Source organism: Cucurbita moschata, unplaced genomic scaffold (genome assembly GCF_002738365.1).
Source record: "Cucurbita moschata cultivar Rifu unplaced genomic scaffold, Cmos_1.0 Cmo_Scf00018, whole genome shotgun sequence".
Lineage (NCBI taxonomy): Eukaryota > Viridiplantae > Streptophyta > Magnoliopsida > Cucurbitales > Cucurbitaceae > Cucurbita > Cucurbita moschata.
Window position 1 is genome coordinate 144,527 of NW_019268534.1, and position 13,578 is coordinate 158,104.

At 34.2% G+C, this 13,578-nt stretch overlaps 2 protein-coding genes and 1 long non-coding RNA gene across 3 annotated transcripts; 1 reads left to right on the top strand and 2 right to left on the bottom strand.

Moving 5' to 3' along the window:
* Positions 1-7: 7 nt before the first annotated feature.
* LOC111455951 (serine/threonine-protein kinase PBS1-like) lies at positions 8-5,022 on the top strand. Its single transcript, XM_023097614.1, has 5 exons — positions 8-473; positions 1,035-1,240; positions 1,931-2,120; positions 3,522-3,913; positions 4,005-5,022. The coding sequence occupies exons 1-5, from the start codon at positions 353-355 to the stop codon at positions 4,494-4,496; spliced, it is 1,401 nt and encodes a 466-aa protein (XP_022953382.1). The 5' UTR covers positions 8-352; the 3' UTR covers positions 4,497-5,022.
* LOC111455955 lies at positions 2,717-3,386 on the bottom strand. The gene is made up of 2 exons (XR_002712672.1): positions 3,309-3,386; positions 2,717-3,178 (listed from the first exon to the last, which is right to left on the bottom strand). It is a non-coding gene; the product is annotated as an uncharacterized LOC111455955 (long non-coding RNA).
* On the bottom strand, positions 4,958-6,393 carry LOC111455952 (bidirectional sugar transporter SWEET15-like). The gene is made up of 5 exons (XM_023097615.1): positions 6,146-6,393; positions 5,778-6,025; positions 5,540-5,701; positions 5,337-5,456; positions 4,958-5,260 (listed from the first exon to the last, which is right to left on the bottom strand). The coding sequence occupies exons 1-5, from the start codon at positions 6,195-6,197 to the stop codon at positions 5,114-5,116; spliced, it is 729 nt and encodes a 242-aa protein (XP_022953383.1). The 5' UTR covers positions 6,198-6,393; the 3' UTR covers positions 4,958-5,113.
* Between the last annotated feature and the right edge of the window lie 7,185 nt (positions 6,394-13,578).

Genomic DNA, 13,578 nt, shown 5'->3' on the forward strand with positions numbered 1-13,578 from the left:
CCCCCCCCCCCCCCCCCAACGACCCTCTCCCTCGTCTCTTCAACATCATTTATTGGTATTTCTACACTCTTTACATTCTTCTACTTTCTCTTTCTCTCTGTCTTCTTCTTCTTCTTCTTCTTTGTTTTTCACCTTCCCGATCGGGAGGAGGTAGCTTCTTGGGGACTAAATTTGTTTAGGAACGGACTCATTTGGACTGACCCTTGATGTGATTTCTTTGTTTTTCGTGGTAATTGGATTGGATTGTGAGTCCTCGATCGAATCTGGCGGCGTTTGAGATCAATTCTTCCCTTTGTTATTGTGTTTTTGAGGAGTACAAGGACTTCGAGGATTGGGGTTTTGATTTGAGGATATGGGTTGTTTTCCTTGTTTCGATTCGAGGGAGGAGGAGAAGCTAAATCCTGAAAGGGAAAGCGATGATGGTCAGCAAGACCATCCAATGGTTCCACCGAACATTGCGAAATTACCTTCTGGTTAGTTTTTCTCTTCTCTTTCGTTCTTGATCTGTGTAGACTCTCTGGTAAATAAAAATCTGTGTGTTCTTGATCTAGTGTGTACGATTCATCATTGTTGTTCCTTTTCTCGCTTCTTGTTAGTCTAAGAAAGGTTTTGATTAAATGGGAAAAAAGAAAATTGATGTGGAGCTACTTTTAGTGGACCCCAGTAGATTTTCATAAATTTGATAGACCTGTGTTTTTTTCATTGGAGGAATCATGGTGAATTCTGTAGTATGATGCGTCTGACCGAAACATTTGTTATAGGGATCAGAGTCGCAATCAATGGTTTAGTAGTCACTAAATCTGGCGATTGCGTTCATCCAAATTTGTGTACTCTGCATCAATCATGTTTGTATGATAGATAATATGTGTTTGCAATATTACATTCTTTCCGCTTTGCAAATATAGTTTTACCACTTCAAACATCTTCCCCCTTTTTACGGAGGACGGATCCTAAATTTTAGAATGGTGTAGGAGGACCGCATACTTCAAATGGATCTGTTACTTAATTGCTATGATTGTATGTTTTGCTTGCAGGCACAGACAAACTTGGATCCAAAAGTAATGGAGGTTCCAAAAGGGAACAGCAGATTCCCAAGGATGCTCCTCTCGTCAATATTTCTGCTCAAACATTCACTTTCCGGGAGCTTGCTATTGCGACAAAGAACTTTAGACCCGAATGTTTTATTGGGGAAGGAGGATTTGGACGTGTATACAAAGGGCGGCTCGAAAGCACAGGCCAGGTTATGTGTCTATATTTAAGGCATCAATTTGATATTGTTACAGGCATGGGCATAAAAATTTCGATTATATATTAGACTTGGCCATTCTTGTTTGCTCTTTTCCAGAAGTAAATTAGGATTATCTTATGCATGGAATTAATCTTTTACTTGAAAGGAAAGGGGACGTGAGAATGTTAAAATTGGATTAGTCTTCACATTTGGAAGATACTATCCATTAAGGAAATGTAAGGAGGATGAAATTGATATCTGTTACCAATTTTGAAGGAATTATGAGTCATCTACAACTTGTATTATGCTAGCAAGTAAGAATGTCGTTAAAAAGAAGATATTGTTTCATTAAAGTAGCTTAGAAGTTCCTACTGGAAAAATAGATTGGAGTTGATCTATTACTAGTAGCAGAAAGGGGGAATCAGATTGTTAAGAATGAATTAAGCCTTACCGACTTGCATGACACCTATCCACAAAGAACTACTATCTAGTTTCTTCGTGTCTTGTCACAGAAATGTATATAAATTTTGCATATATGTAAAACTTATAGGACTTCAACTTGAAAATTATGCCTTCTTAAACAGAGAGGGATCTACTTCCCATCTTCTGAAATAATTAGTTGAAATTCACCTGTCATATTCCATGTCGCTAGAATATATTTTGATATCAATGGAAATTTCTTATTTGCATATTTTGCCGCAGATTGTTGCTGTTAAACAGTTGGATAGGAATGGTCTTCAAGGCAACAGAGAATTTCTAGTGGAGGTTCTCATGCTTAGTCTTCTACATCATCCAAATTTGGTGAATCTGATTGGTTACTGTGCTGATGGGGATCAACGACTTCTTGTGTATGAGTTCATGCCTTTGGGATCATTGGAAGATCATCTTCACGGTAACATTTTCCCCTGACTTGAAAGCCTATCATTTGGACGAATCACATGTGAATAAGTAGTCAATATATGAAGAATCATTTCAGAAATCGCCCTACAATTTAGCATGGATTTTGAATGTAGATCTGATGTTGATTGTGAGCCACTATTTTTCCACTTTTCTTGCTGGTTTAAGATTGGATATGGTCTAGAACCTAATCTTTGAAAAGGGTTGAGACCAAATTCTAATGATTTTTTTGTAGCCTGCTGTTGGCTCTCAGAGAAAACAGACCTGGTCAGTTTGAGGATGCCTTTTAAATTCTAGTATTTCCAACCTGTATCAAATTTTCGCTAGATTACTATTGCCCTAAAGCTGTTATACAATGACCATTCTATCTGATCAAAGAGCATGCTAGATGGACCAAAGGACTGTTTTGAATGAATTCACATAGAAAAGAGGACTTCTTGTCGACCTATTTCTCTGTTTATTGTTCATAATTTACCCCTTGTGACATTCTTGGAAGTAATTAAGTTTCTGGGAAGCGGGGTGAAGGGAAGTCCACGTCTCGAGTACATTATCTTATGTGTGGATATGTGATTTAATAAAAAAACTTTTTTCTTTTAATTTCCAATGTTATTCATTCTTACGTTGTCTACTCATATTCAGATGCAGTATTTAATGAAGTTTAGTGGCTGCTATTTGGTTATATCATCAATGTTGTTGCAATTTAATACAATTGTGTGCATATTATGTGAAATTATACAAGTCTTGTAATTTGTGAGATGTGTGTTGTAATGACTTGCTAGTCTAGTTTATGAATAAAACATAGTAAATCTGTCATATCATTCTTCCCGTTTGATTATTTTGTGTAGCCACTTAGAAGTATGCATAAGAGGAGTATTGCTACATACCTGATCATATTAATTTCATTTAGTTATAAAAATCAATGGAAAAGAAAAGTTGTAGCAAGTTAATAAAATTTACAATATTATTTTAGAATCAGAAGCTAAATGTATAGGACTATCATGGCATTGCTTGCTTATGTTTAGAATCAGAATCAAAGCTAATTTGGTGTGAGACCTGCAAAAGTAAATAGAAAAGAGAGGTGAAAAGAAAAGAATGCAGTGGTACTCACTAAAATGGGAATTACATTCCTTATCCTTCAAAAAGAAATGGTTCTTAATGTATTTATTTTTAGCTTAGGGCTTACCCATTGGGAATCATGCTTTATTCCTTGTTGAACTTTTATCTTCTTTTAAAGCTCTCTTTCTGTAATTAATTGGAATGGGACTCTGCTGGATTTAGGGAGAATCTTTTTGTTCTCCCTTACTTCTTGTAACTTTCTCCATGAAGAATGTTATTTTACTTCTAAACCCTAAACCTTCAAGTATTTTGATTATAAAAAATTTTCTTCTTAAATCAGAAATTCCACCTGATAAGGAACCCCTTGATTGGAACACGAGAATGAAAATAGCTGCTGGTGCAGCCCGAGGTTTAGAGTACTTGCATGACAAGGCAAACCCTCCAGTTATTTATAGAGACTTCAAATCCTCCAATATATTACTTGAGGAAGGATACCATCCAAAGCTTTCTGATTTTGGCCTCGCCAAGCTTGGCCCTGTTGGAGATAAATCTCATGTTTCCACCAGGGTCATGGGGACTTATGGTTACTGTGCTCCTGAGTACGCCATGACTGGACAATTAACCGTCAAGTCTGATGTTTATAGTTTCGGTGTTGTGTTCTTAGAGTTGATTACTGGACGGAGAGCCATTGATAGCACCCGACCCCAAGGTGAACAGAACCTCGTCACATGGGTAAGACATGCTCATATTTTTATAAAATGTTGGATAGTATTTTTGTTGCATGCTAATTATAGTTGGTCTTTTTTTTTTTTACACAATGAAGGCACGCCCGTTTTTTAACGATCGCAGAAGATTCTCGAAACTGGCCGATCCACAGTTGCAGGGGCGGTATCCCATGCGAGGTCTCTACCAGGCTTTAGCTGTGGCATCCATGTGTACCCAAGAACAAGCTGCAGCCCGTCCACTCATTGGAGATGTGGTCACTGCCCTGTCTTATTTAGCAAATCAATCCTATGATCCAAGTTCTCCTTCAGGTACAGCTGCTTCTCAGAGAGGTTCTGGTGATCGGGACGAAAGACCGAACAGTGGCGAGAAAGGTGGAGGGGTGGTAAAGAATGAAGAAGGGGGAGCATCTGGACGAAGGTGGGCACTGGATGGTCCGGAGAAGGACGACTCCCCCAGGGAGACTGCAAGGATTTTGAATAGGGATTTAGACAGAGAGCGTGCGGTCGCTGAGGCGAAGATGTGGGGAGAGAATTGGCGAGAAAAAAGACGACAGAGCACGCAAGGCAGTTTTGATGGGTCTAATGGATAAGTAATGCAATTAGAAGAAGAGATGCAGAAGGAATGATCTCCTCTGTTACCGCGTCTACTTCTCATTCCTTCCTTACGTTTGATTGGTGGAGGAAGAAGGAAGAGGTTCCAATGTTAGGAGGTGTTATTGAAGCTTCTAAAACGTTGCTCATAGGGTGGCTGCTACTCAGTGTCATTGTGAGCAGCAAAGCAATGGATGTAGGGGTTGGGTTGATCCTTGCGGACTTGGTTAATACTTTTTTTTCTCAACTCTGTTCAGTTAAAACTTTCCTCCTTTATGAATTCCCATAACCCATACATGAGAAGGAAGAAGAAGAAGAAGAAGAAGAAGAAGAAGAAGTAAAGGCAAGCATGGTGGAGGAGAATGCAATGTACATAGAGAGAGACGTGAGGCTTGGCATGTTTGATTGCCTATGTCCTGTATGATGAACTCTGCAGTACAAAACTGTTTGAATCGGCCAATTTTGATGAACTCTGCAGTATAAAGCAGAGAGCAGCAGGTTTTGTTTAATAAAACTCTACACCACAATAAAACTGAAACATTGGCTGCAGAAAGTATGAAGAACATAACATAATCATGATCTTCTCGATATCTATATAACATCCTTTAATTCAACGTCATTTCTGTTGGGCTTCACTCACTGCGACAACTGCTATGCTTTTTACTTGTTCTGGCAGCTTCTCTTCCATTATTTTCCGCTTTCTGTAAACTGCATAGAGCAGCATCTGAAGCAGCCCCAATATGAAGCCCACCACATTTGGAATCTGTCCCACATTTCTCATTAATGCACACCCATTCCCTAAACTAATTATACGATTATGGTTTGGAATTATTACTTACAGCTATGCACATGTCTTTCAAGAAAACACCATAAGCAAACCACATTACGGCGCTCAATGTGAGGAAGAAGGACAGTGAAAATGGCAAAAACTCGACGCTCTTGGTTTTAATTACTTGTCTCTGCAACCAAACACAAGTAATTCCTGTCTTAAGTGCAATCGTTTATAGAATAAAAATGGAATGAAGATGTAATAAATGCGCACCAAAATGCTTAAAGGGGCTGCAAAAACAGAGATGGAAACAGCAACACAAATCCACCCCATTACTTTGACAGCATTTGAACGTTTGGGAATGAAGTGGATGGCAAGGAGGATGAATCCAAGCAGCCCCAAGTTGATGACAGCAAAGATTCTGATGGTCAACATCTGAAGGGAAAGAATGAAGCATTACATAGTGAGAGATGTTAAGAAGAAGAAGAAGAAGAAGAAGAAGAGGACTGACCCTGACTGGATTGGCGGCGAATGCAATGAAAACGATCAAGTAGAGAAACTCGAGGACGCAGCCAAAGGAGTTGATGGTGATGAGAAGAAAAGTGTTGGTTTTGAGGATGGCATAGTAAAGCCAAAGGGCGGAGCTGAAGAGAGCCACTAGGTATGGCAGTGCATGGAAGCCCTCCGTCGACTTCTTTTGCCATATTCTGTAAAACGTCGGCAAAGGAGCCAAGTACACAAAGATGGAAAGGATGTTACCTGCCACGCAAAATTTTTGAAGTTATGTCACAACACCCACTAATTGATTGATTAATTAATTAATATATTGATTAGAATTAGTGTGGTATTTAGAGAAATATGAGAATGGTTAATGATTACCAAGAATGCCAAATGTTAAAGCTAAGATATGGGGGCTGTGAAAAATGGCCATTTTTTCTCTGTCCCTCCAAACAAACAGCTTACAAGCTTGATGTTATTGCTGGTGTTGTTGTATGAAGGAAAGGGTATCCCGGGCAAGGAGGCCTTACAACCCTCTCCCTTTCTGTATCCTCTGTGTAGCTCTCTTGTTTTCAGGTTGAAATAAGAAGAAGAAGAAGAAGATGATGATGATATTGAGAAGAAGCAGTGGAGATATTTGGTTTATATAGAAATGAGAGTGAAAGAGAGAGACAGAGTTTTGAAGGCAGGTGGAGAATTGGTAGGTAAGTTACCACAAACTCATGCAACCAACCCAACCCTTATGTGCTTCTTTCTTACTCTCTGTCACACACACCTCTTACAAACTTCCTTCTCTTCCTCTCCCACACACCTCTGACAAACTTCCTTCTCTTCCTCTCCCACAAATCGTTCCATAACACTGCCATATGTATCTTATTTTTAATTTTCCATTCTAGTAGATTATTAGATTATTGTAATGAAAAGAAAAGGTTAGTTGAAATGCACTCGGGTGCTTCAATTCAATAAGAGAAAACATAGAAAGAAGAAATTTGTCTATTTTTTGCATTTGATGTGTAAAGAAAGTAAGAGAAGTTAATTAGGTGGTGTGAGTTTGGTCATCCTTTTTGGTCATCCTTTTTGGTCATCCTTTTTGGTTACCCAATGAGTTTCAATATAGGGTTTTCTTCATTTTCCATTAACTGCTAATCTCCCATTTATATTAGGAGTTGGTGAAAACGTTACTTGAGATATAATTTTGTTGCTTAATTAAGAATATAGTGGATGAATAATAATAAAATGAGAATGTTTTCAGTGTTGAGGAAAAGAAAAACAAGAATATGAAAACAGGAAATAATGAATGAAATTGAATTAGAAGAGTTAGGTAGGGTGTTAGGATGTGTTAATAGAACTTAACAACTTTGGATATTAATTTTGGTTTACTATATCGATGCTGGGTTTCAAATTAGGCCTATTTTAGCTGCTTCCATTCACATGGGCTACTAACACGCACTCCACCCTTAACATGTTCAAATTAAATTAAATATCACCTTCCCTTCTACAAGTTCTCTCCATCCAGGTTGCAATTTTAAAATTCATCGACATATCGTGAAAACAACATTAACCAACTGTTCATTATAAAATTCTCCAAACAACATATATATGTATGAAGTAGTTAAAAAGTGTAAAGATTTAATCAAACTTCTTATATTTCTTCATAATAAATCAATTAGAGTTTAATAAAATTATCCATTATTTTACTCCGGAAAACAAAAACAAAATTAAAATTCATGCAGGAATACATAGATTTTCCATTTTAGGAAAAATGCATGTATTGTTTGATCCAAAATTATGATAATTAATAAAATGGTTATCCGACAAAAAGATAAGATTAAGTCGGTCACGTCTTTGATTTAATACAAATATTTGGAAAGTTGAAAGAATTAAGAAGCTAAGCTCTATAGTTTATGATATAATCATTTGGTGCATATTTTATACAGAAATTAATTAATTAACAGCCAACCCACTCCGCACTTTTCCCCCTTTTTCCCTCTTCTTTATTTCAATAACAAAATAATATTTATGAAAACACCATCATGCGAAAATGATTGATATAAATTAATTAGTTTGTTTAAACCTTTTTTTTTTTTTTTTATGGTTTATTGGCGTTGATGGGACAAACGTTGAAATTATATTCATATTTTAAACAACAAAACCACCTCTTCATTCATATACATAAATCTAAGACTAAATGCAAATTTCCCAATGAATACACAAAATAAAAAAAAAAATAAACAAAAATATAGAACTAAAAATTAAACAAATTGAGGAAAAGGGGAAATAATAATTATTATTATACTTTAATAAAGGGGGAAAAACAGAGAGGCAAAAATACTAAATAAATAAAATAGAAAAAAACACAATAATGGCATCCTTTGACGTTTCAAAGCCTCTTCAACACCCACACGCAAACTCCTTTGACCTCCCAAAATTATTTTAATTTCAAATAAATAATTATGAGAGAGAGAGAGAGAGAGAGAGAGAGAGAGAGAGAGAGAGAGAGAGAGAGAGAGAGAGAGGAGAAATCAAAATTCAGCCGCAATTTGGCTTACGAAACAAAACTATTTTTCTCTTTTTTCCTTCATATTTATTTATTTATTTATTTCAAAGCTTTTGATATGCTATTGCACAAGTGGTGGGTTGAGGGAGAAATAAGGGATTTATTATTATTATTTTCTTTTTGTGTGGAGAATCTGTCCTTTTATATTATAATTTTTTCTTTTTAAAAAAAGGGGCTTATTTTTGTGGAAAGAGAGAAAAAGAAAAAGAAAAGGAAAAAAAAAAAAAAAAAAAAAGGGTTTCCCTTCTCCCTACGGAATGGAGACAGAGTTGTTTCTTCAATTGTCAATGTTTGAGGCTCCCCCTTTAACTAAATCTCAACCGTCCCACGTTACTCCTCTTTTCCCTTTCTTTTTTTTCTTTCCACAATTGCCCCCAACCCTTCAATATTTTTTAAATACAAAATTAACCAATATTTAATTAAACACAAAATTTTAATTTATACACATCTATTAAATATTTTTAAATCCATGTAGATTGGGTTGAACAACCCTACGAACTCGCTTTATTAATCACAAAATTAAAAATTTAGATTTAATAAAATTTTCAAAAGTTCATTACTTAACCTCCTAATTTGACTTAAATTTGTAATTCATAGTTTGTCTCAATTCATGTGAGAAAACGTGTTAAAATTTTACGACCTTAAAATTATAAAAATAATGTTTTTATGGTTGAGTGTATGTATGTATATATATATTTCATTCAAAGTTATCTGTCTCGCTATTTATCTTCATTCATTCAAAAGAAAATGCCAGGTCACATTTTTATTTCTAAATCAATGATTTTTTTTTATTACTCATCAATTTAATATCCATAGATTTCATTGATTATATAAACCAAGAAAAATAAGGTTGAATGGAGAAATTGAAGAAAATAAAAGGAAAATATATATATTTGATATTGCAAAATGCCGAGAAGATTGGGGCCGGGAGGGGGGGGGGGGGGGCACAAATGAGATATTGCAAAATCTTGAGATGGAGAAGTTTGAAGTTACCGTTTTTGTCCCTGAAATCCATCCCATCAGACGTGGCTGCCCCTCTCTTTGGGACACATGTAGGCCCCACTCCCACCTTTATTCCCTCGACTACCCCTCACCCCCCACGCTACTTCAATTCAACCATTTTCTTCCTTCGTCAATTACCTTTCTACCCACCCTTCCCCCAACAATTTTATTTTCTCTGTTTCTACATTCCAATTATATCAAATTTAATTCCATCACAAATTATTTTATTTATACCGTTCATCCTTTAATACTCACATATCTCACTTTTTACATCCAATACTTGGTGTTTTAGTTACGTACAAAAGTGTGTTTTAGAACGATTGATCTAAATAATCAAACTGTAACGACTTATGCTTAAGATTCGAATTAGAATTTACCAAACATTTTCGGTATCCTTTGCGACATGGTCACACCACTTACTCCTCACACACCGACATGAGTCATTGCAACATATTTTATAATCACTCACATGTATCATAAACAGGATCATAGAAGGTCACCAAACATAATTACTCCAAGTAAAACGTGCTTAACTTTAGGATTTATAATTCTGTATCCTCACGATCACTCTCATTCAAATATTCTCTTGATTCATTCATGTACTTCGTTCATTCAGATGTCACACCAATAATCAACCTTAAACAATATAACAAGTGTCTAATTTGATAAAATATTGGATAAGAAGTTTTTAAAAAACATTTTTTTCTTTGGTCCCGTGCAATATGCTCTTTCCAAAGAAGATTTTAATTTCTACGTCATAATATTCCTTCTATGGTGTGAAAGATAAGATTCAACGAGGAATACAAACAATACCATCTAAAAGGGAATTTCGAGTAGACCTTGCGCATCACTCGTATATTTTTATAGGGCAACTAACTTAAAACATATATTATTAATGAAAATGTTAGAGGTTCGAATCTTCTACCTGATTTAATGTTGAACAAAAAAAAACATATATTTAGGACCAATTTTTTCTCTTAGGCTCACTCTATGGGTTACTCTGGTTGGCTCTCACATCACTCGACCCGACATGATCATAGGAACATATTTACATGGGAACGAGGGAATGTTTCAAATTTAGTCCATTTGATTGAGTTAAGCTACAAAAATTGATAAGCACAAGTTTGAATATGGATAACGCATTTGTTTCTCCTTTTAGAGTTCCGTACGGAACGTTTACATAGGAAAGCCATCGCGTCGCATCGCATCGCATCGCGAGGAGGCAACTTGGTAACCAAACGCGGCTTGCTCCCCACACCACAACAAATCAACTATTTTCATAAAGGGTACTTTTGTACTTTCACTATCATGACATAATATCACATCATCCCCCACTCCACTTGCCAACTTCCTTGGATTATCTCCCATGGACCATAATGCCCCCTCATTTATTTCCTATTATCTCTATTTAAATAGTTCAAAATATTACAAAAACTTTAATGTAAAAATATAAATCAGTAACCCACTTAATGATGCATCATATTTCAAAATATTACAAAAACTTTAATGTAAAAATATAAATCAGTAACCCACTTAATGATGCATCATATTAACCCATTTATTGATATATGATAAGAAAAAATATGATAGGACTGAGTACATAATTTATATATATTATAACCCATTTATTGATATATGATAAGAAAAAATATGATAGGACTGAGTACATAATTTATATATATTATCTCCCATGGACCATAATGCCCCCTCATTTATTTCCTATTATCTCTATTTAAATAGTTCAAAATATTACAAAAACTTTAATGTAAAAATATAAATCAGTAACCCACTTAATGATGCATCATATTAACCCATTTATTGATATATGATAAGAAAAAATATGATAGGACTGAGTACATAATTTATATATATTATAGTTTAGACATTGCATTGAAGCTTAAGCTAACAATTGAAATATTTGTAATATGATAAAATATAAGTGAGAAAGATGGTAGAAAATCTCAACTTGGCATGAATCCCCTAAAAAGAGGACAAATGTGCCACTAGGCTTAAATTTTAGATGCCTTGTGGATTTTATACTCCATGCTCAATCTCACTTCATTTTTTCATTTCAAACTTTATATTTTATATCACCTCTAATGAATATCAAATTATTTTTTCAAATTAAAATAATGTTTTTATTTCAATGCACCTGATTTCTAAATACATCGGACTTTAGATTATGAATATCAAATTATTTTTTCAAATTAAAATAATGTTTTTATTTCAATGCACCTGATTTCTAAATACATCGGACTTTAGATTATGAATATCAAATTATTTTTTCAAATTAAAATAATGTTTTTATTTCAATGCACCTGATTTCTAAATACATCGGACTTTAGATTATGAATATCAAATTATTTTTTCAAATTAAAATAATGTTTTTATTTCAATGCACCTGATTTCTAAATACATCGGACCATATCTTATAGAAGATTATATAAGTTTTGTATTCAATACAATAATATAACTTATGTCATTATATTGAAACAAATTAACAAAAATCATTCTAATTCAAGTCTGTCAATTTTATTAAAAATACTTCACGTGTCAACAAAAACTAAGTTATAAAAATATCGAGGTTTGATTATAGGATATACTATACCCGAAAATTAAAAAAATTTAATGATAAATTCAATTAGAGTAAAAGAAATGAAAATGATTTTTTTTTTCATTCAACTATATCAATTTTTAAAAGTTCAACAAAATTCAGAGTCAAAGTCTTCCCTTTAAAGACAATTCTTCTCTAAAAGTCCAATTTAATTAGTTATCAATCAATTGCACAAAGACAAACCTTCATGTCAAAATAATTCAAGGATTTAGCCATTAATAAAAATTGTTTAGATTAAGTTGTGTTTTAGTCGAGTGGAGGGGATGATATTTGTTTTTACCTCTAATAACCTACATCGGTGAATCGATCGGTCGACGAAGAGGCATGTCGACAATGAACGCTATAAATTTGCATCCCCGCTGTTGTCTTAAAGCTAATGTCTCCCTCTCTGCTTGTCCATCTGTATGATCGTCGTATGATACAAAAATTTCTATGGAGAACTTAGAAATTTCGTATGGCGATTCAATTTGAACCGTCATGACAAGACACTTGAGTTTCTATGTCGAGCCTAATATTTTTTTTGAATGCGTTGACATGTATATTGATTATAAATAAAATGTTATAACATGACACGTGATTTTTTAAATAAGGCTTAGGAATGAATGTGCTTAATTATTTGTAGTACAAACTTGTTTTTTTTGCCCACTTTGTCACGATTATACATTTGTCTTTGCATGATATGATGTTATTGTGATGAGGCTCTAGAGCATCTTCAACCGACCTCTAGTAGCGATGACTCATTTATGGTTGACTCACATATGTATCATAGTTGGTTCATGCATGAGATCACTACCTTCATGTTTATGATATGATCACGAACTACCTCTTTAAAGTAATAGGTCACTTATGGCTGACCCACATATATATCTTAGTTGGTTCGGCAAGAAACTAACTACTTGCTGAATAAATTAGTTACGGTTAGAAGTAAAGTACGAAAAGTCCATGTATTGAGTATTTTTATTCTCCCGTGCTACTCTTCTCAAAAGTACCGAGCCCATATAGCATGTGACAAGAGCATTGCAGATGAACGAGGCTGTGGGAACAAAGACATTGTAGAGTCTTATGCTCGGTTCTAGTAGCCTTTGTCATTGTATAATAGCTTTATGGATATTTTGATGTAAAAGCTTATGAAAATAATGTACGATTGTCCAAATATTATATTATTTTGAGAAGTTTAATGAATTAAAGGCTTCACCTTTGGTTTAAACCAATTTTTGTGATGGTATTTAGGTTGAAAATATGACATCACAATTGTGTGAGAATGAGAATATGAGAGATTTTGTTGGAACTATTAAATTATATTTAAATAGATCAAATTATTCTAACTCCAAAGTTAAAAAATGTATGAAAGTAAAAGGCATATAAATTTTAGGATTTTTATTTTTGAAAAGTTATTTAAAACTATTACATAAAGCTTCTTATCAGAAGGCATTTCTTTAAACAATTATTCTCCTTTTTGTTTTGTTTTGTTTTGTTTTAAACTTTTGGGGGTGCTAAATATTTTTCAACAAATCTAATTATCAAATTATCAAATTATCAAATTATCAAATTTTGTATTATTCAAAACAAAATAAATAAATTTTGTATTATTTAATTAAAAAAAAAAAAAAAAAGAAACAAGAAGAAAAATGAGAAGATACC

Coding starts and splice junctions, on each gene's coding strand:
- LOC111455952 (XM_023097615.1), bottom strand. CDS start 6,197: ATGGCCATTTTTCACAGCCCCCATATCTTAGCTTTAACATTTGGCATT. Junction 6,026..6,145: donor TTTAACATTTGGCATTCTTG/GTAATCATTAAC, acceptor TTTGCGTGGCAG/GTAACATCCTTTCCATCTTT. Junction 5,261..5,336: donor TGAAAGACATGTGCATAGCT/GTAAGTAATAAT, acceptor AATGTGGGACAG/ATTCCAAATGTGGTGGGCTT.
- LOC111455951 (XM_023097614.1), top strand. CDS start 353: ATGGGTTGTTTTCCTTGTTTCGATTCGAGGGAGGAGGAGAAGCTAAAT. Junction 1,241..1,930: donor GGCTCGAAAGCACAGGCCAG/GTTATGTGTCTA, acceptor ATTTTGCCGCAG/ATTGTTGCTGTTAAACAGTT. Junction 3,914..4,004: donor AACAGAACCTCGTCACATGG/GTAAGACATGCT, acceptor TACACAATGAAG/GCACGCCCGTTTTTTAACGA.